The sequence below is a fragment of the Myotis davidii genome, unplaced genomic scaffold (assembly GCF_000327345.1).
Source record: "Myotis davidii unplaced genomic scaffold, ASM32734v1 scaffold582, whole genome shotgun sequence".
NCBI classification, from domain to species: Eukaryota; Metazoa; Chordata; class Mammalia; order Chiroptera; family Vespertilionidae; genus Myotis; species Myotis davidii.
In genome coordinates this window covers 377,055-400,543 of record NW_006294113.1, presented here as the reverse complement: position 1 = coordinate 400,543, position 23,489 = coordinate 377,055, and the positions used below count along the sequence as shown (strand labels likewise).

Below are 23,489 nucleotides of genomic sequence, written 5' to 3'. Positions count from 1 at the left end.
CCCTCCTCCCTTTTAACTAATTTTCCCCAAGTATTTTTTCACTACAGATTTCCTAATCCAGCTTAATACCACCTGTGAACACACAAAGCTGTACCTACCCTCAGCCACCCAAACAGAGTCATGTCCCTCAGCCTCCTGCAAGTCTGAGGTGCCCTTGTCCAGAAGCATTGGACACTGTAAGTGAGGCACTGACACACCTCTGACCTCTAGGATAGCTGAGTCAGAGGTGCAGGTGTCAGTCTACAGGAAAGTAACGAAAGGCTGAGCGTATCCAACCTATCCTACAGACTTTCTTTTATGGTGGATAATGGCAATCTGTGACATTTTTCAACCCAATCCATAAATTCCTTGAATCAAAGCTAAAAGCAAAAGGATAAAAATATTAGCAGATAAGTAATACTTACATTTTCAAATTAATTTTCTTTGTCAAATTTACACTTTAAGGCAGCGGTCGCCAACCTCTCAGACCTCACGGACCACCAGTGGTCTGCGGACCACAAGTTGGCAACCGCTGCTTTAAGGAATATAAATGCCAGAGCAGATAAGTGGTGCTCTAAGGAAAGATTCTAGTTTAAAGGCAATAGCTTAAACTATTTATTAAAAATGGACTCACTGCCAGGAACTATGGTAAGCACTTCATAAACATTTAATACTCACAGCTACATGAGATAGATATTATGATCTCTGTTTTATAGAAAAGGAACTGGGGCTTAGAGAGATAAAGTTGCATAAGATTACACAGCAAAGCACTGGTAAAAGTTCAAGTTCACATCTAAGTGACCGCTCCCAAAGCCTTGCGTAGTGCACGTGGGTGCGCCTCACTCACCCATGATTTAAATGTTGTGATTGTCATGACTGAATGCTCTCACCACATTTTCTACAGAAACATATGTTTCACTTTCTTTTGGGTTGCTATATCTTTTATTAAGATGTACACAGGTCAAATGTACATGTTTCCTTTGTCGAATAAAACTTTGTATTATAATGTTTGGATATGTTTTCCACAAAACATTAGGATACAAGATACAGCTGGAAAGCAAAAAGTTATTATTTTAAAGTTATAAACTGCCTATCCATATTTTAAGGAATTTCATAAACTAAAAACAAGACTTTAAAATATTTCATGACAAAACATTTCAATTTTGTCAGTGTAAATAACAGGAAAAAGGTTGAAATTACAAATACTCAGAAACTTTAGCCAAAATACAAGTTGTACCAAGCAATTAAAAAAGCTATTTAAATTAAAAGAAATTAAAGTCATGACTAACAAAAGTTTCTTAAATGTTTAACAGAAACCAATGTGAATTTTATATTGTGTTACATTCAGATTTGACAAGTACTGAACTTCTCTCTCATAGCATCTTTTGATAACTAAAAAAAATATAATTCAATTAAAATATGTAACAAGCTTGGTTATTCAGTTTAATAAAGTCTTGGCCTCCATGTAAAAATTTAACTGAATGAGCACACATATCTTCTTAAAAATTAATGGACTTGAATTCACCAATGTTAAATACAGCTTAAAAAAAAATGATGGGGGGATAAGAAGAGGTAAGCCAAAAAACTTATATACTTACTAGAGGCCTGGTGCACGAATTCATGCACAGGTAGGGTCCCTCGGCCTGGCCAGTGATTGGGACCTATAGGAGACCAATCGGGGCCCGCAGGCCAGCCAGGGGGAGGAACCATGAGAGGTTGGCCAGCCAGCCCCAGTTGGGGCTGATCGGGGCCAGCTGGCCAGGGGGAGGGACTGTAGGAGGTTGGCCGGCCGTGGGAGGTTGGCTGTGGAAGCGCGCTGAGCACCAGGGGGGCAGCTCCTGTGTTAAGCTTCTGCCCCTGGTGGTCAGTGCGATCATAGCAACAGGTCGACTGGTCGTAAAGGTCCTTTAGGCTTATCCTATCTAATAATAGGCAAACATGGTAACTGACCATACCTTCACTATGCCACCCATTGGCTAATCAGCGTGATATGCAAATTAACCACCAACAAAGATGGCAGCTAATTTGCATACTGCAGGCAGGGCGGGACAGCCCCATTCCGCCTGCCCTGCCGCCATCTGGGCCTGCTATCTGCGACCCGGGGCAGCGGGCGTCCATGTGCGACCCGACCCGGGGCAGCTGGGTGCAGCAGCGATCAGCCAGCCCGCCTGGCCTCCATTTGGGGTGGGTCCCAGGCTGCGAGAGGGCACAGGCTGGCCTGAGGGATCCCCTACGCCCAAGTGCACAAATTTTTGTGCACTGGGCCTCTAGTGTATATATAGATATGTATAGCCCATAGACACAGGCAATGGAGTAATGAAGCATAGCATTACTGGGTGGGGGGGTGGGGGCTGGGAAGAGGGAGGTAAATGGGGAGAAATAGGAGATATCTGTAATTCTATTAACAATGAGAAATATTTTTTTTAAAAAATGGAAGGGCTGCTTCATAAATTATTGATCAATCCCCTTGGAAATGCATTCTCATCACATGCAAGGATTAAGTAAAAATATTTTACAATTATATAATTTTTACTCAAAACAGTTCAAAAATAATTCCACATTATCTCAGTTATCTTTACATTTTTTAAAATGATAAGGTTTCCATTAGTTCTATTTTTTGTTGCTTAATTATCTAAATTAACTCTAGGACTTTACTTCTTCCAGAATTTAAAAGCAACACACTATTCTTTAAGAAATCACCTTATTTTCACACGTCTTGCATTCCTCATTTTGTTAAAGTGCCCTAGCAATAACTTTTAACTAGCCAGATCACAAAAGCTACCCACTCTCCTTTATGCAAAACATGACAATTTGCTCCTTAAATGAAATATCGAGATTAAGACACTTACCAAGTTTCCAGGAGGTACTCCAAGGTCAGCCAGGTAGAGAATGGAATTGAAGAATCCCTGAAAGCAGCCAGCTCTAGATTAAGCCTCCCCCATCTTAATACTGCTAGAAAATGTTGCTGGCAAAAATCATAACTGATACCTCAGTGATGAGAATAAATAAGTATCAATAGAGTCAGAGGGAACAGTCCTTGACGAGTTACCTCTTTGCAGTCTTTTACAAATGGCTGTATCACATTGAAGTCCTGGTGACTGCCACTCATAGCACTGCTTGTACTTTTATTTCTTGTATGCCCCTTTTTAAAAGGTGTTTTTCCACCTGGCAGAGGCTCCTGTGTTGGCGATGTTGGAGAACTGGACAATACAAGTGTCTTCAATGCAGCTACTTCAGCTTGAAGTACATCAATCTTGAAAAGAAATCAACATAATTTCATATACTAAATACGGTTAATGACAGAGACAGCTAAAGGTTAGCAATTTTGTCAAAACACTTTCCTTTCAAAGATGAAATATAAGTTTCACCTGTATTTCCTGGGGATTAATAAAAGGAAAGGAAAGCTAAGTTATTTTATGTTTCCACATGGTTTGTATTCAGCTGCTATTCACAATGTCAAGTGATCTTTAAAAATTATCAAAATGTCTAACATTTATATGAATTTTCAAAATCTTCAAAATATAATAGCTTATGATTAGTTGTAGTTCATTCCTAAAACATAAACTCTAATAACTTTTCAGTGGCTTTATTCAGTGAATTAAGAAAACAAATATTAACTTTAAAACGTGACCATATGATCCTTTTGATAATACTTGTGATTCACAAGCCTTTGAATCATTTGGTTCTACTTATGAATGGGCACCAAATGTTCATTATTAATCTACATAGTAGCTATTTTCTCCTTTACAGTGTCCTATAGTTTCCCACATCTTCTAAAATAAGCACTACTTTACAATCAGAACAAAACCCAGTAACTGGTAAGGTATCTGTAAGACAGTCCTCACTAGGGACGGGAAGAAGTTCCAGATGGTGGCAGCCAGGGCAGGGGTCTTAAGAGTGCGAAGGCTGCAAAGGGCAACCAGAACCTGGTGCTGCTGAGAGCACAGATAGCCTCCCACCTTAACCAGGACCTGACCTGGGGCCCTATCCCTAGACCCCCAAAGAATGGTCTGCCGCTGCCAAGAAGTATAATATGCGGGTGGAAGACTATGAGCAGTACCCGGATGATGGCATGGGTTCTGGTGTCTACCCAAAGCTCTGTGACCGCACACAGCACAAGAGGGATCTTGGTGTGACTAGACCACCCAGACCTGAGACTGAACTGGGGTGAGACGATTCACTGGGACCGAGATGTGTGGATCAAGAACCATACGGACATGGCCCCCAGGCCTGTTTCTTGAAATCTCATGTGTAAGCACCTCTTCAGCTTCATGGCCTTCATGCTATTCATGTCTTGGGTGGGAGAGACTTACTCCTCCTACCAGCTTGTGGGCCTAAGCCAGTGATGGCGAACCTGTGACACGCGAACTCATTTTTTTGGTTGATTTTTCTTTGTTAAATGGCATTTAAATATATAAAATAAATATCAAAAATATGTCTTTGTTTTACTATGGTTGCAAATATCAAAAAATTTCTATATGTGACACGGCACCAGAGTTAAGTTAGGGTTTTTCAAAATGCTGACACGCCGAGCTCAAAAGGTTCGCCATCACTGGCCTAAGCAGTATTCTTATAATAATCTGTACCGGGAATGAGGTGGTGATCCCACCAAGAGCCTAAGCAGGTGGTTCACTATGAAATCTGGGGAAATTCATGGGTTTTGTACCCTCTAATTGACCCCTTCATTCCCAGAGATTTAACCTTAATGAAATCCCTAAAAAAAACAGTGCTGTGGTTAAAATAAAAAATAGTAATCACTAATTTCTTTACATTTTATACTACTCCAAGCAGTAAAAACTTACTTTTCCTTGTGCTTCTTTTAGCTGTTTTTCTGCTGTTGCCTGCTTGACATTTGCTTCTCTCACCATCTTATGAGCTTCCTGAAAAAGTTAACATCTCAAATTTTGGAAACTAAGTAGCATTTATTTTTAAAAATCTCTTAATAAGTGATTGAAGCAAAGATATACTACCAAAATTTAGCCTGAAAATAAGTACTCAATGTCAACTACTGAAATAACAGTTGTCAGCAGATAGACAAACTATTAGAAATTAGGAAGAGGGACATTTTTTGGTACCTATTACCATTGATGCAGTCAAGCTGAGGTCACTCCCTCTGATCCATGGTTGAATAAAGGACTGTGAATGTGGTGATGAAAATATATGACCCATATGTTAAACCCATGTCCTCTGAAGTTAGATTTTTAAAACTTGATCTATATATGTGTGTGTGTGTGTGTGTGTGTGTATTAGTTACAGCAAAGACATACAGAAGGGACAAGTAAAAATATTAAAATATCAATAGTGTTGCAGTTTACAGAAATTAAGCTGAGAAGCCTTAGAGATTTCAATTAAAGAAATCCACAAATGATATGAAGTAATGACTTTGTACAGAGAAATCTAAAGGGATAAATCAGTTTAATATGTAATGGGGTCTTAATTTTATAGTGCCACAAATATGAAACTCCAGGTATTTAATTATCTTTTATTCATATAATATTTATTCATCATTTATTCACACCACCTCTGCATGAGGTTGCGCTCGTGGTGTTCATAATATACTAGGAAAAGTCAAGCTCCCTGCTCTTAAGGACCTTACATCCTGATTATATTCTAATAATTAAAATATCTGAGCAAGAATGAATATACTTTAAGTGAGGTATGAACTTTTATAGTTTTCTAAGAGAGGGATATGACGGAAATTGTATTTTTAAAAGATTATTCTGCTGTATGGAATAATCCCTACGAAGAATTAATGATGGAGTGAAACAGTATATAGGGTGCTCTAGACAGTCCCCTGGGATGAACAATTAAAAGAGCTGGACAGTTTTTTAAATGTGTTTGAAGACATTAGAGAGCAAATAAAATAGTGAAGGACTGGGGGATCAAGATCCAACAGAAGATGTAAACCCAGAAAAGAGAGCTGGAATTAGGGGTGACTTTTTCCCTTGAGATATAAAGGACACAGTGAAAAGATATAGCACACACGTAATTGAAGTCGCAGAAGGAAAGAAAAGAGAGCTAGAATGAGGGAAAGCAGACTCTAAAAAAGTACCATATAGGATTTTACACGCTGACAAAAGACATCAAAAGGTAGGTATAAAAAGTTTGACCCCTGGTTTGTTTGGCTCATTTGGTAGGGTATTGGCCAACGGATGGACTGAGGGGTCCGGGGTTTGATTCCAGTCAAGGGTACATACTTCAATTGCAGACTCCATCCCCGATCCCAGTAGGGGTGAATACGGGAGGCAACCAATCAATGTCTCTCTCTCTCTCTCCCCTCCTCCCTTCCACTCTCTCTAAAAATCAATGGAAAAATACCCTCGGGTGAGAATTTTAAAAATAAATAAATTTCAAAAGTTTGAAATTTTTCCTATCACTTTATCACTCTGTAGCTGAAAATGACAGAGGAATCATCTATACCAGGAGTCAGCAAACTTGTTCTGTAAGAGCCAAATAGTAAATAGTTTTGGCTTTGTGAGCCATACAGGCTGTTGCAACTACTCAATTCTGCTGTTGCAGTGTGAAAGCAACCACAGACAATAAATACAGAACAAATGAGTGTGGCCATTTCAATAAAAATTTATGGGCACTAAAATTTGAATTTCATATAGTTTTCATAAGTCACAAAATATTCTTCTTTTGATCCCCTGCAACCATTTAAAAATGTAAAAACCAATCTTACCTCAAGGTTGTACAAAAGTAGACATAGACTAGTTTTACCCTACAGGAAGTAGTTTGCAGACCTCTAGTCTATGTAAACATTTAAATCTTTATACTTACACACTTTGAAAAGAGAATTTTTAACCTAATTCTCCCCAAAGTACGAATTATTCCTAATCTTCTGATTAGTTTGCAAAAACAATTTGTTGGTATTAGAGAAGACAGAAATTCAGTAGAGAATTTTCTGAAAAAACCTTCATATAACTGACAATGGAAATGAAACTTCAGTATAATTTTTTAAAACAGGGAAAGATATACTTCTTCCATTTGGATCAATATGTTTGTTAGTTATCAGCAACATTAAATATAATTGTTTTCAAAACAAAACAAAAAAACACAACATTTAGACCAGACCTTGATCTGGATAACAAATTGTTAATACGAGATTTTCAAAAACAAGGTAACATATTCAATCCCACTCTTCTCACTAAATACAGGGGTGAGCAAAAGTAGGTTTACAGTTGTAGCATGCAAGACAGTTTACTCTTGTATTATTATTTATTAATTACTTGAGGCCCAATGCACAAAATTTGTGCATGGGGGTAGGGGGTGGTCTCTCAGCCCAGCCTGCACCCTCTCCAATCCGGGACCCCTCGGGGGATGTCCAACTGCAGGATTGGGCCTAAACCAGCAGTCGGACATCCCTCTCACAATCCAGGACCACTGGCTCCTAACCGCTTGCCTGCCTGCCTGCCTGATCACCCCCTAACTGCTCCCTTGCCAGCCTGATACCCCTAACTGCCCTCCCCTGCTGGTCTGATCCCCCTAACTGCCTCTGCCCCGCCACCATGGCTTTGTCTGAAAGGAAGTCTGGAAGATGTCGGGTCTAATTAGCATATTAGCCTTTGATTAGTATAGATTACATTGTTTCCCATACAAACAGTAAATCTGCTTTTGCTCAACCCTGTAAGCAAATGCACACATATACACAGTATGTTTTAGTGAGAAGAAAGTATATTGTACTATTACAAAAAATTTTATGCGTTTTTATTCTGACTCTTTTCAAAATTAATGCGACACATTATGACTTAGTGTACGCATATCTTATGAGGAAGTACATATGCTCTGAGAACCATGCCTAGCACACAGGGAACACTCAGTAAATATCAGGTATCTTCATCATAATTAAGGTACATGCTCAATTTTTTTTACAGATCAGGTACATGAACAATAAGTTTGGCATATACTGATCTAGGTAAGAAATGATGGTGGCTGGAAGACGTGACAGCAGATTCAAAATAGAAAGGCAGACAGATTTTTTATGTTCTCCAGGGACTGTCACAGGACCTTTTGTACAGTTTCAGCGTAGGATGAAGAGGGGTCTCAGTGACGACTCCTTTTCTGTGGCTTGAGACAAAGGAATTGCCACTTATGATTTTCATAGTACTCAAGGCAAGAGTCGAGGTCCAAGCACTGCTCCTTATCTATGCCTCATTTTCTTCATAGATTTAAATAATAATTTGAACTCTATGCCTAGCATTATGGAGAGAAAACCAGATACAGCACAAAAATTTACTAAAATTGGCTGACAAAATATTTTTAAAATCTTAAGATTACCTATGTTAAATGTAGACAACTTTATAAAGCATTCTTTCAATGGAGTTCACTTTATCTCTAAATCTGAGATACCAGAAGAAAAAAAGAAAATATATATGTGTGTGTGTGTGCGTGTGTGTAACTTTAAAGTTTTTCGATTTGATACTTTTAAGACTCAACTTTGATACAAAGTATAATTAGATTATTTGTTCATAATACATTAATAAACTGCTAATTTGAATTTACCTGGTAAACATGTATATACATATCATAAAATGCAAGCAAATACTCTTTTCATAAGACAGTGGTACATTGAGATCACAAAGCCACAATTAAGACCAGAGAAAAACTTTTAGCACTGTTTTTCAAAATTCATAAATAACTCGTTTAAATACAACTTTCTTCATTACCAAAATCATGTTTAATCACTGTAATTTCTTTCCCAGAAAGTTTACAGTGTCAGTGCTATTAGCCATTGTAAGAGTAGGGACAGGTTAGGGACCCCAAAACTATGTTTTTTAGATATACTTTTTCATTAATAGCACAAACTGCATTTCTGGTATTTCACATCCCATTACAGCAGTAGTTCTCAACCTTCTGGCCCTTTAAATACAGTTCCTCATGTTGTGGTGACCCCCAACCATAAAATTATTTTCGCTGCTACTTCATAACTGTAATGTTGCTACTGTTATGAATCATAATGTAAATATCTGATATGCAGGATGGTTTTAGGCGACCCCTGTGAAAGAGTCGTTCGACTACCAAAGGGGACGACCCACAGGTTGAGAACCGCTGCATTACAGAGAGGAAAAAGTTTCTTTCCATTAGTTTCCTTCTATTTCATCTAACAGAATATATATGTAAGTACAGAAGGTGGAGCTAAGTATGGCTAAAATGAGGGCAGGCAGGTAAGAAATCAAAATTAATATAAGTGTGTACTTGCTTTCTTCTCTAGTATCCATATCATTACAAAATTTTCTTTTGCCAGACAATATTGGAAGAAAAAGTCTTATGTTTCTGTATACCCCTTGTACATATAAAATGTAACAGGTCACACAGCTCCTATTTCAGATCTTTAACTTTCCACTCTCCTCCACCTTAAATTTCTCTTCCTCTCATCTCCAATGACTAGTTAACTGAACAAAATAAATTAGTTTTTAAATGTTCATGAAAGAAAACGACTCCAAAAAAGACAAAGACAAAGAAGAGGGCAAACAAGTGTGGAACAGAGGGCGCATGGAAAGCTCACATGTCTGAAGATACCCACTGCAATGCTACTTATAATGACAGAAACTGTGGAATACATATTTGATAGATTATTCTTTCATTACTCTGAGTATACAGTAGCATGAAAAGAGTTTTATTTGGGGAAAAAACCTATAAAATGTATTAGTGTTGCAACTATGTGAGCAAACATGCATATCCAACAATGAAACAGATGCTGCATAAATACAAATAAAGGGTGAAGAAATTTTCCCACTAAAATCTTGTAAAAGTTTTAAGAACTTTTGAGAAAAAAATATCGATAAGTGATAACATTAGGTATTCTCGTAACACATCAATGTTTTTGATAAGGAACGGAGGCTAACCTAAAGGAGGCACTCCATGGAAGTAATTTTTAACAGCAAGGAAGTACTATCCTCTACTCACCCCTCATGGATATTTATAAGTTGTCAAAATGATCAGGGAGTATTTCTAGCATTTGGGGGCAAAGCCAAGTATGATGGTTAATTTTGTATGTCAACTTGACTGGGCCACAGGGTGTGCCCAGATATTTGGTCAAGCATTATTCTGGGTATTTCTGGATGAGATGAACATTAAAATCAATAGACTGAGCAAAGCAGACTGCCCTCCATAATGTGGGTGGGCCTCATCCAATCAGTAGAAGACCTGAATAGAACAAAGGCTGATCCCCAGAGAATAAGAGAGATCTTCTTGCCTTCAGACTTGAATTGAAACATCAGCTCTTTCTGGGTCTTGAGCCTTTGGACTTGGATTGGAACTACACCATCAGCTATTCTAGGTCTCCAGTCTGCCAAATCACCCTGCATAACTTGGGAGTTACCAGCCTCCATAATCACATGAGCCAATTCCTTATATAAGCCTCTTTCTGTATATGTGCATATGTATCTATGTATATACACACATGCTATTAGTTCTGTTTATTGGAGAATCCTGAATAATATACCAAGGATGCTAAATGTCCTACAATATCAGTGGCAGCCCTATTGAGAAACACTGAGTTGGGTAAAAATTTTGGTCCCAAGTGGGAGGCTAGAGATAAAAAGGTGTACCTTCTAAGAAGTCCTCTCTGTAAAAAATCAAAAATATATATATATATATATATATTAGAAGTATATGTACCTCCTAACATTCCGCAAATCATCCAGTATCAGATATATATCAAAGGTTTGCCATCTTTGTTGTAGAGTCATACAAAGTTACTCTAAAGCAGTCCCTAAGTATTTGGTGAAAACCAAAATTAAATTTACCTCCTTTCTTTCCACATATTTAAACAACCTCATACTGGTAACCCATAGTGTTTTTTCATTTCACAGCATTTTAAGTTGCAGTCTCTATATTTGTTAAAAATTTTATTTTTTCTTAGAAGACTTATAAATATGTATGAAGTTATGCATATTTTTCCTCAAGATTCCCTCAAAAAACAACTCTATCAATATATAATAATCACGACTTTGCTTTTGGCCAAGACGTAAATAGACCAACCTCAAACAGACTAGCTGTGAGTTCCTCCAATTCCTGTCCAAGTTGATCACGTACTTTAGAAAGCCTCTCACACTCTTCATCTTTTAACTTCAGTTCCTGTGAGAAATTGATCATTTTATTTTGGGTTTCCATAGTTTTAAGTCAGATTCAGCAGACTATATAATCTTTACTAATAAGATTACAAAGTATTAATACTGTCCCCTCCTACAATATTCACACTAAAAATGTTTATTTAGCACTTGCTATGTGGAAGACAATGAGGCAAATCTAAAATTACAAATAATTCTCACATATTAAATTTTCATGTTTCATAAACATCCAAAGATTAAATATTATATATTATGTGTGAAAATAAACAATTAAATGATTTCATTCTTTTTTCCTTTAACTTTTCTCTGAACATATTTATTGCCATCAAGCAAGCAATTTCTTCAGCTATGCATATTCAATAAAAGTTCAACAGGTTTTTATACCCATTTTTGCTTTAAAAATTGTTTATATATAATTTTATGTAATATACCACAATTAGTGTAAAGTTTCCATCAGGAGACTATGCCATTTAACACTACAATAAGAGACAAATGATGCATATTTAAAATTCAGAAGAATGTTAATAACAAAAATCACATCTTACATTTATACATAACTCCCAATAGGTCACAAAAAATGTTAGAAAATTTCTATATTAAGATGTTACAGTATGATTGTCAAATAGGTACGAGACTTAACGGGATGTTCATTTAGTAAGTTATAGAATGTCTAATCCAGCGGTCGCCAAGCTTTGAGACCTCACGGACCACCAGTGGCAACCACTGGTCTAATCACTGGGGTCTACATGTAAAACTAATATAATATTGTATATATCAACTATAACTCAAAAATAAAAAATGATGTAAATGTAAAAAATTTTAAGATGTTACTAATATGCAATTTTATGTTGCCCTAAATTAATCATTCAAATTTAGATATTAAAAAAAAATCCAAGCTCCTTATATATTGGTCACAATTGAACTAATAAATAATGGCTTAGTTGTGTAATTATTGTGGTGGCAGCAAAGTTTTTGAATTTCCCAAGGACAATTCCTGAAAGCTAAATATACCAAATAGGATATCAGAAAAACCCAGTAACTACATCTACACTAATACTAGACATATGTAAATTGACTGTGCCTTTGCAACGCCCCACAGCCAATCAGGAGTATGCAAATTAACCCAACAAAGCTGGTGGGCCTGTGGGCAGCACACGCGTGCTGCAGGCACTGAGTGGCCAGGGGCAGGGGCAGGGCAGGACACTTGTATCATCACCGATGATGCAGGCGTTCTGCACTGCCCCAGCTGCTCCAGGCCTCTGGGCAGCGTGGCAAGGCAGAAAGGTGGCTCCGGCAAGAGCGAAGGCAGTGCCAGCAGCCAGGAGAAGGAAGGCCCACACTTGCATGAATCTTCGTGCATTGGGCCTCTAGTCTTCAATAAAAGTAGGTAAAAGAGAATCCCCTCAAAGCTTAGACTATGAGGGAATGTGGCTGCACTGCCAACACTGCAGGATCAGCAACTCTGTGAAAGGAAGCAACAGGAAGAAAATGGGACTGCAGAGGTACCCTGCAAAATCCCAGAACCCAAAAAAATCATTGTAAATACCCCTAAAGCAGAGGATTCTACCATTGGTGGAAACTGGAAGAATAGACTGAGAACAAATGGGGAAAAGGGAAAGGTTTTCTCAGGCTCCATATTGCAGGTGAGTGCAAAAACCTGTCCTGAGGCAGCAAATGGTCCTACTGTGAAGCTCTACACTCTCAGCTCTCTCAAAGCATCCAGCAGAGAAACCCTTCCAGGACACAGCGCCACGCTAAGGGGAAAACTCATGTTATCTGAAACCAAACTGCAGGGCAGGAACAATGGAGATAGAAAGAAGTTCAGATATTAAAGGAGGAAGGTCAGGGCAACGTTCCAAAGGAAACAGACCACAGAAAATACTATGAAAATATATCTTATGAAGTAATGTTAAGGCTGCAAGGCTCACAGAGACACTGGGCTAGAGGAGAAAACCTTGAATAAGGCTTACCTCTGAGAGAAGTGGCTACACAGATACACCAATAACAATAGAAGGGAAAGCCCTGAACGTAAAACTAAGAAAGTTATCCTGGTTTATCCTACTCCTTCACAGGAACCTCCTTCCCATATTCCAGAAAAATCCAATTCACTGAAACATGGAAAACAGACAAAAACCTGTTAAGTTCTCATTATAAAAAAGTTAAACACAAAGCCAAGTCACCTATAAGGGAAAGAAAATCAGGCTGGTATTAAACATCAACAGCACTTTATATTAGAAAACAATGCAATAACATTTTTAAGATACTAAAAAAAAAGTGAGATGAAGATTTTTTTTATTTTTTTATTGATTTTAGAGAGAGAGAAAGGGAGAAGGAGAGATAGAAACATCGATGAGAGTGAAACATTGATTGGCTGCCTCCTGCATGCCCCCTGCAACCGGGGCATGTGCCCTGACTGGGAATTGAACCAGAGACCTCCTGGTGCATGGGATAATGCTCAATCCACTGAGCCACACCACCAGGCAAGATGAAGATTTTAAATCCAGCCAAAGTGTCCTTTAAGTGTAATGTCAGAGACAAAGAGTTATAAACCTGTAAAACTTTAGAGAATATCTCTCCCAGAGCATGCCTGAGTGGTCAAGTGGAGAATGAGTTTCAGATAATCAAGAAAAAAATGAAGAATATTTAATGTTAAAGACTGAAGATAAGCAGCAAATATATTTAATTATAGAACTAAAACTAAAAGATGCAGATATCAAGAGAATGAAAACACGAGAAAATATCTGCAAAAGACATATCTGATAAAGATGTTTGTCCAAAATATACAAAGAATTATTAAAACTCAATAATAAGAAAATGAACAACCTGGTTACAAAATGGCAAAAGATCTGAACAGACACCTCACCAAAAAAGACATACAGAGGGCAAGTAAACATATGGAAAAAAAAATGTTCCAAATCATATGAAATCAGGGAAATGAGAATTAAAATGAGTACCACCAAAAACCAGAACACAGACAATGCTAAATGCTGGCAAGGATGGGGAGCAACAGGGACTCTCATTCATTGCTGGTGGGAATGCAAAATGGTACAGCCACTATGGAAGACAATTCAAGTTTTTATAAAATTAAACATATTCTTTTTAAAAAATATACATAAGACTATAAGACTATTTATTGCAACAGTGATTGGTATGGGAAAATATTAGAAATAACCTAGATACCTATTAATAAGGAAGTAGTTAAATAAATTACAATAATCCATACAATGAAATGGGTTCAATTTCAGGATTGGGGTTATGGTTAATGTGAATGCTGAGAGAAAATAGTCAAGATAGCTTAAGTAAAAAATTCAAGATGTGAACAGTGCTTACATACCTTTACATATTTCAATAGGTAATATTTAGTTTCGTGCATACAGAAAGCCTTTAAGAAAATACATAAGAACTTCCTAACCAGGTTGTCTCTGGGAGAGTAACTGGCTGATTGACAGACCGAAAGCAATCTGGCAAAAACTAAACACATCTTAATATACAACCCAGCAAAGGAGCTGAAAACTTATGTCCACACAAAAATCTGCACTTGAATGTTTATATATTCATAACTGCAAAAACTGGGAAGCAACCAAAATATAGGTGAATGGACAGAAAATTCAGTAGGCAAATGAATAAACTGTGGTGGTACAACCAGATAAAGGAATATTACTCAGGACTAAAAGGAAATGAGCTACCAAACCATGAAAAGGCATGGAAGAAAATAAATGATGTTACCATATTTAAAAACCCAATCTGAAAAGGCTACTTACTGAATGATTCCAACTGTATGACATTCTGGAAAAGCAAAACTATGGAGACAGTCAAAAGATTGACGGTTAGCAGGGTTCAGAGGGTAGGAGGGATAAGTAGAGCACAGAGGATTTTTAGGGCAGTGAAACTATTCTGGATGATACTGGAATGGTAGCTCCATGTCACGTACATTTGCTAAAATTCACAGATGTACACCACCAAGAGTAAACCCTAATGTAAATACAGGACTTTGGGAAATGATGATGTGTCAATGTAGGTTCATCAGTTGTAACACCAAAAACTGGTGCAGAATGTGGATAATGGAGGAGGTTGTGTGTGTGTTGGTACAGGGTTTTATCGGAACTCTGTAATTCCCTCTCAATTTTTCTGTAAACCTAAAACTGCTCTAAAAAATAAAGTGTTTGTTTTTTGTTTTTGTTTTGTTTTTTAATGGGGCTAGCTCTAGCCAGTGGTGAAAGCACTGGCCCATGCACTGAAGGGCTGCAGGTTCTATTCCTGGTCAAGGGCATGTACATGGTGGGGGTGAGTGCAGGAGGCAACAAATCCATATCTCTACCTCTATCCTCAGGTGAGGATTAGCAATAAATAAAATGGGAATAAAGCTGACAAAACAATTATATAAATGTTATAAGCTTCAGGAATGTAAAAGTAATACACACAAACAAAAAATAGGAGAAAGATTAAATTCAGAACATCTTAAATATTAACTGGGAGTAAAGAGATGCAAATCACTTTGAGGCTCACAAATCAATTAGTATAAACCTAAACATGTTTAACACCATAGAGATTAACATTATTTTAACTACAATTTAATTATACAAGAAAAAAAACAGTAACTAGATAATTTCAGTATTTTTTAAGGTAGGGAACAAAGACAGTAGCTAAAGAAGGGCTAGGAGATATTTATATCTTCAATTAAAGGTAACAACTAGAATGGAAATCAAACCTTCTAAAATACCAAAAAAGAAAAGAGGAGGAGGAGGTCACACACACAAAAAAAATGGAGCACATAGTGAAAAGACATTTGAAAGCTATGTAACAGAAACATGCCCAAATATAGCACGTTTACCAATAAATGCAAATGGGCATAACTCACCTATTAAAATTATTTTCAGACTAGAGGCCCAGTGCACAACATTCGTGCACTTGGCTCGGGGGGGCGGGGGGAGGTGTCCCTCAGTCCAGCCTGCATGCGTTAGCAGTCCGGCAGCCCTTGGGGAATGTCCGACTGACGGCTTAGGCCCACTCCTCGCAGTTGGACATCTATAGCTGTGGCGGAAACAGGAGAGGCTCCCACCACCGCTGCTGCGCTCGCCAGCTGTCAGCCCAGCTTGTGGCTCAGCAGTACTCCCCCTATGGGAGCACACTGACCAGCAGGGGGCAGCTCCTGCGTTGAGCATCTGCCCCCTGGTGGTCAGTGTGCGTCACAGCGACTGGTCATTCCGCCATTTGGTAGATTTGCATATTACCCCTTTTTTATACAGGATTAGCTAAAAAAGCAAAAATCTCTCTGTTCTCTATACAAGAGACATACATAAAACTAAGTGATTCAAACAGTAAAGATATAAGAATATAAAAAGTATACTAAAAATATAATAAAAATAAGAGGGCTGTCAATCTTGATAATAGAAAAGGCAGAATACAGGTCAAAATCATTAGAGACAAAGGAAACTTAATAATGCTAAAGACTACAATGAAAAATGAAAGCTTTAAAATACTCCCAAATAAATAAATACTACTAAATATAGAAGTGGACTTAAACAAACAGAAAGAAGGATATACTACATTCTTAAAAAGAAAAATATCATAAAGGTGCCAATTTTCCCTGAGTTAATTTATAAATCTGTAAATGCATAAATTTAATATCAGGTTCTTTTAAACTCTAACATTTTACTATTTTGTAAGTATATATGAGAACTAAGTCAATTCATTCAACTTTTCCTACTAGGTAGGCACTATGGTACTCCTTCAGAATACAAAACCAAGATACTACCCCTTGAGAAGCTTTCAATCTATTAGAGCAATACATATGTCATTCATGAAAGCAAAATTCTTGAATCAATTCCTAGTCTACTAAAGTGGCATAAACCCTAATACTAAAGACCCCTTACATGTGCTCAATTTCCTTTTTCAGAGTTATTTCCCTTGGTCCACACAGTAAAGCTAGAACTAAATTGGTCTATTCATTCTTTATTATTGTTGACAGTATCACAGATGTCCCCCATTTGCTCCCCCTGCACCCTCATCTACCCGCAGCCCCTGCCTTTTCAGGCCTTCACCACACAAATGTGTGTGTCCATGGGCTATGCATATATGCATATAAGTTCTCTGGTTAATCTCTTCATGTCTCACCACACCCCCTCCCTCTGAGCTCTCTCAGTCTGTTCCATGAATCCATGCCTCTGGAGCTATTCTGTTCATCAGTTTATGATGTTCATTAGACTCCACATATAAGTGAGATCATGTGATACTTGTCTTTCTCTGACTGGCTTATTTCACTTAGCATGATATTCTCCATGTCCATCCATGCTGTCTCAAAGGGTAAGAGATCCTTCTTTTTTACAGCTGCATAGTATTCCACGGTGTAAATGTACCACATCTTTTTTATCTACTCATCTACTGATGAGCACTTGTTCTGTTTCCAGTTCTTAGCTATTGTAAATAGTACTGCTATGAACATAGGAGGGTTTCTCTGGATAAATTCTCAGAAGTGGAATTGCTGGGTCAAACAGCAGTCCATTTTTAATTTTTTAATAAATTTCATACTATTTTCCATAGTGGCTGCACCAATCTGCATTCCCACGAGCGGTGTACTAGAGTTCCAGTTTCTCCACATCCTCACCAGCACTTGTTTGTTGATTCATTCTTGTTTCATTCCCCAAACTGATCCCATCCAGCTGGGCTAACCCTTTCCCTATAAATGTCTGCCTACCTTCTTTCTATGCTTCAAGGTCTAACTTAACCACCTAATGAAGTCAAATTTGTATTGCATGTCAATATCTTTTTTAGAACTTAATTTGTACTTTTCATTATTATAATACCGTTTTCAAAATTCATTTCAACAACAAACATGAATTTTTTGTTAATTGGATGCTAATTTTTCTGTCAGCATCAGGCATTTATTTAGGTGCTAGAGACACAGAAAAAAAGTGAGACCCAGTCCATAGTTTTCACAAAGTCATAGCCTACTGAGGGTAGCCAATCTTTAAACAGATTCGCAAAGCAATTTAATAAGAGCTATAGTAGTAATAGGTACATACTAGAAAAAGGAGTTTGCCAAATGTAAAGGAAGGAATAAAACAGTATGGTTTATAGTAGCTAAAGATGGGGAGGAGTGGATGCCACAAGAGGATAATGCCAGAAAGTTAGGCTTATGGCCAGTCCAGAATAGCCATGGCTTAGAAATTGAGACTTCTGACCAGCGTGGCTCAACGGTTGAGCATCAACCTATGAACCAGTTCATTGTTCAATTCCCCCAGGTTGCAGGCTCGATCTCCAGGGTGGGAAATGCAGGAGTCTGCCAATCAATGTCCCCCCGTGGGAGACGTGCAGGAGGCAGCCAATCAGAGATTTTCTCTCATCACTGATGTTCATATTCTCCTCTATCTCTCTCTCTCTCTCTCTCCCCCCCCCTCTGAAATCAATAAAAATATATTTTTTTAAAAAGTCGTGTTCCATATACGGTGGAACACTACTCAGTCATTTTAAAAAAGGTGAAATATTTAAAAAAAGAAACTGAGACTTACTAGAAAGACGAGGAGAAATGATCTCAAAGGCAATTGTTGGAAGCCACCCATTGTCTTTACCATCAGAGAAGTGTAAACAAGGAGCCCAGAACACTAGTGAACCTTGTGCCCTGGCAAGGGCCAGAGCTATGCACTAATTGTTTAGTCAAGACAATGGTAGCTCAAGCAATTTCCTGACCAAATAGTCTCAGAGTAAATCTTTACTAATATTTATTGACCTTTAAGATTGTCTGATACTGGAATTGCCTGCCTAAGGGCTATATGTGTACCCAAAACTGAATAAAAGGTGGGCAAGGCCTGGGCACCAGTGAAGTCCTTCCCCTTGCATTGGACTCTTCGCCTGGCCCCCATTATTTCCAAATTATTATTTCTTGTCTCTGTCATTTCCACGCGGCCCTTCTCCAGATCCCAAACCCTGAGCCACGTGGGACATGGCACACACAGGCAATGGTAAGTCAACACAGATTTTAAACAGAATGGTAAAAATCAGATTCACAATTCAAAATGATAACTTGGACAGTGTGTCTAGATTTAAAAAAAGAAGAAGACTGGAATAATTGAAACCAGTTGATCACTGCAATATTTTAAGCAGGAAGTATAGATTTAGAGTGGTAATAACAGAGAAAAGAAATTTGAGAAATATTTATAACACAGAGTGTCAAGACTCTTGATCAAGTGTACTAAGACATAATTTTTAAGATAAACATTTTATACATCAAGAAATAAAAATACTGTCAATGGTTCTGGACAGCGTTGCTAAGTGGTTAGAGTGTCAGCTCAAGCACCAGAGGGTCCAAGTTTGATTCCTATACAAGGGCATGTGCCTGGGTTGCGAGGTTGCTTCCTGCCCCTGGTCAGGGGCATGCAGGAGACAGCCAGTCAATGTGTCTCTCTCACATCGATCACTCCCTCTCCCTCCCCCCGTCTCTATCTGTCTCTCGTCTCTCTTTCCCCCTTTCCCTCCCTCTCTCTCTCTCTGAAAAGCAATGGTGAGGATTAAAATAATAATAATGATGAAATGAAATAAAAATACTATCAATGAAACTATGATACAATGCTTTTTTGCTTAGAATTTTCATTTTACACTACAGGAAGAACTCTTTTAAACTGATGAAGACACAGATTGCTATGTAGGTCATTCTTTTCTTTTGTACCTTTCTTTCTGTATCAATGTCATATTCATAGTGAGATCATTTTGAAGATATTTAACCTAGTAATTAAGTCCAAGAAATGCAGCTCCCAACACACATCATCCAATTCAATTAATCATACATGAGCAGCCATGACCAAGTATATGTACATATAGTCAAAGATGACTGTCATGATTATTGTCCAGATGAGAGCAATTTTAAAACTTATACTGATCTCAGAGATCTTAAAAATGGAGAAAAACGTATAACTCAAAATCAGGGAAACATTACCATGTATACATGTGTTTTCTCCCCAACTAGAAACACCTTAAGGACAAAGTTTAAAAATTTTTTATTTTTACCCTCTATAAGGGTCATATAATGCCATGAGTACTCTGGTTTCACAAGTAATATCTCTATCATAAAAACCCCATGGTCGTGACACCATCACAGCAGAACAACCAATGACTGATCACCAGGAGGCTGTGTGCCCAGCAAGGCACACGCAGGTGGGAGGGGCTGCATGCACCGTGAGGCGTGCACAGGTGGGTGGGGACTTGACTCTGGGTCGGTGTTCTGCCCAGCGCAGCGGGAGTCAGGCTGGGTCCCACCTCCCGCAGGGCGTGGTGGGAGTCAGTCTGGGTCCCTCCAGCGCAGTGGGTCTGGGTCTTGCATGATATCGCACACTGGGCCTCTAGTTTCTTTATAAAGAAAATAGTAAATATTTATAAACATCATTGGCCACAGTTAGAAGGGTCATTCTGAACATAGATTTGGTGCAGGTATGGTTTGTTTGTTTTATAATCTTCACATGAGGATATTTTTTCCATGGATTTTTTTAGGAAAAAAAAATGGAAGGGAGGGAGAGAGACATAGAGAGAAGCATCAAAGTGAGAGAGACATGACGGTTGGTTGCCTCCCACATGCACCCTGTCCAAGGCTGGGGACCAAGCCTGCAACAGAGGTACATGCCCTTGTCCAGAATCAAACCCGCAACCCCCTTCATTCTAACCACTGAGCCAAACTAGCTAGAGCAGGTAGGTGTTTTTGAGTGACTTTCTGTGGCTGCAAGATATTCCACTGGATTTTATTTTTAAGTTATTTCTTTCAGGGAAGAACAACTAAAAGATGAAAGTAATTCCTTATACCAATAAGTCTCACACTTTAGGAAATATAAGAATCAACAGGAGCCCTAACCGGTTTGGCTCAGTGGATAGAGCATCGGCCTGTGGCTGAAAGGTCCCAGGTTTGATTCCAGTCAAGGGCATGTATCTTGGTTGAGGGCACATTCCCAGTAGGAGGTGTGCAGGAGGCAGCTGATCGATGTTTCTCTCTCATCGATGTTTCTCTCTCATCGATGTTTCTGACTATCCCTCTCCTTTCCTCTCTGTAAAAAATCAATAAAATATATATATTTAAAAAAAAAGAAACAGGAGAGTTCAGTGAAGGCCTCAATGAAATAATTTTCTTTCAGCAGAATCCAAGAAGCTATACTTTAATAAAGATACACTAAAGCCCAACTTCTGCCTCAGAATTACAACAAAAACTGTTCTTCAGCAATGCTCTGTGGAAGGCCAAACAGGTGAAGGACTACATCATCATCTCTGGCAACCCTGTACTTGAAAGTCAGTGATCACCAAAGTCAGTATGGGTGTTCCCTCTATGCACAGTATGGATTCCTTGCTGGGAAGGGGTTACCTAGCCAGGGACTACATGTCCAGGCCCACCCACCACATATCTAAGCATCAGCATAAAACTGTTCACCCCAAAGGAATGTGAGTAACAGCAACATTTGTCACTTCTAAATCAAGGCTTTTTAGAAGCAGGTGTGCCTTCTCCAAGCTTTCTTTTCCCTTCACCCAATTAAGTACAGATAAATATAAAACTGTAAAAGACTACAAAGATCCAAGACAGAAGAAACACACATCTGTAAATTATTTCATTCACAAAGAACTGCCTATCAACAAGGATCATCTGCTTTGGAGTATTAAAAGAATAAAAATAAACTTCTATTAGATTAAGTCACTGAAATTAAGGGGTTGCTTATAAGCAGCTAGCATGTTCCTAACTAATGTATTATGCATGTGGCATCTATTCATACAACAATGTAACTGAATACACATATATATATTCATTTAACCAACAAAATGTATTGAAAACCCATTGTGTGCTCAAGATATAATTATGAGCAAAAACACATGTAATCCTTGTCCTCATCGAACTCAAAATTAATGGAGCACGTGTGTAAGTATACGTTTCTGTGTTTGAGTAGAATAAAGGAACAGAACTTTCACTCTCAAGCAAGGTAGAGTAACGGGGATCATATTTATCACCCCGCCTGACACAAAAATACTACAAAACGTATATGAAACAATGATTTTTAAGGCAATGGACATCAGGCAATAAAACAGCAATCCTGCAGATTATTAAAGGATTAAAATAGTTGTTAAGCTGAATCACATGTTCAAGGAGCTAGACTCGGAAAGACTGAACATGTTAAATAGAGCAAATAAAATATTTGAAAGACCCAAATCAAACTTTCAGAAATAAAATTACAATGTCCGAGATTTAAAAAATACATCATATAGGATGAGTAGAGTAGATATTGCAGAAGAAAATAGTTACATTGAAGACATAGCAATAGGAACTATTTACAATGAAACAGAGGGGAAAATTTTTTTTTTTTAATGAATAGAGTACCAGTTAGGTGTGGGACAACTTTAAGCAATCCAATGTTCATGTAAAAGGAGTCCCAAAGGAGAGGAAAGAGATTTTGAGGAAATAATGGCCAAAATTTCTCAAATTCTATAAAATTTAACCTATGGGTTCAAGAAGTTCAACAAGTCCCAAGCACAAGAAACCTAAAGAAAACTATACCAAAATATAACATACTCAAATTGCTTATCCTATATAATAAAGGGTGTCCCTAAATTCATGCAAGAAGTAATTTTGATAGAAAACACAAGTTTATAATTAAAAACTGTAAATTTTTTATTGATTCATAAAGTATACAGTATAGGGCTATGTATGGAATAGCATATCGGGTAAATGGCCACCACAGCTTTGCTGGCACATACGCACTCTTTTGTTGAAATTTTCCATGACCGTTTTGCATAAATGTGGCTGAATTTTGATGAGGCTCATTTTCATCTTGATGGCTTGGTTAATCGACAAAATTGTCGCATTTGGGGTTCAGAAAATCCACAAGTGATTGTTGAGAAACAAATGCATCCACAATGTGTCACTGTTTGGTGGGGATTTTAGGCTGGAGGCATCATGGGACCATTCTTCTTCGAAAATGCGGCTGCTCAGGCAATAACAAAAGAGTGCGTACGTGCCAGCAAAGCTGTGGAGCCATTTACCCGGTATGCTGTTCCATACATAACCCTATATGTATACTTTATGAATCAAGGAAAAATTTACAATTTTTAATTATAAACCTGTGTTTTCTATCAAAATTACTTTATGCGTGAATTTTGGGACACCCTTTAAAAGGCTAATATGCAAATCGATCAAATGGCAGAACTGGTTGCTATGATGCCCATTGACCAACAGGGGACAACACTCAACACAGGAGCTGTCCCCTGGTGGTAAGTGTGCTCCCACAGGAGGAGAGTCGCTCAGCCAGAAGCCCTGAGCCGGGCTCATGGCTGGCGAGTGCAGCGGCGGTGGTGGGAGCCTCTCCTGCCTCCACGGCAGTGCTAAGAATGTCCAACTGCCAGCTTCAGCCCGCTCCCAAAGCAGGCCTAAGCCAACAGTCAGACATCCCCCAAGGGCTCCCAGACTGCAAGAGGGCGCAG

At 38.2% G+C, this 23,489-nt stretch overlaps 1 protein-coding gene and 1 pseudogene across 5 annotated transcripts in view; one reads left to right on the top strand and one right to left on the bottom strand.

Annotated features, from left to right (window-relative positions):
* RAB3IP (RAB3A interacting protein) overlaps positions 1–23,489 on the bottom strand; it is a 57,724-nt gene that overhangs the window by 12,550 nt on the left and 21,685 nt on the right. For 3 of the 5 annotated variants that reach the window (XR_001514630.1, XM_015566834.1, XM_006768148.2), the window contains exons 4-6: positions 10,963–11,058; positions 4,782–4,859; positions 3,029–3,232 (exon numbers count right to left, since the gene is read on the bottom strand). Coding sequence is in view for 4 of the 5 variants with exons in the window: in XM_015566834.1 (XP_015422320.1) it covers positions 3,029–3,232; positions 4,782–4,859; positions 10,963–11,058 (378 nt within the window). In the remaining variant the exon portion in view is untranslated. The remainder of the gene's footprint in view (positions 1–3,028; positions 3,233–4,781; positions 4,860–10,962; positions 11,059–23,489) is intronic. The other 2 variants (XM_015566835.1, XM_006768149.2) reach the window with 2 other exon arrangements.
* On the top strand, positions 3,243–4,775 carry LOC102759393 (annotated as a pseudogene).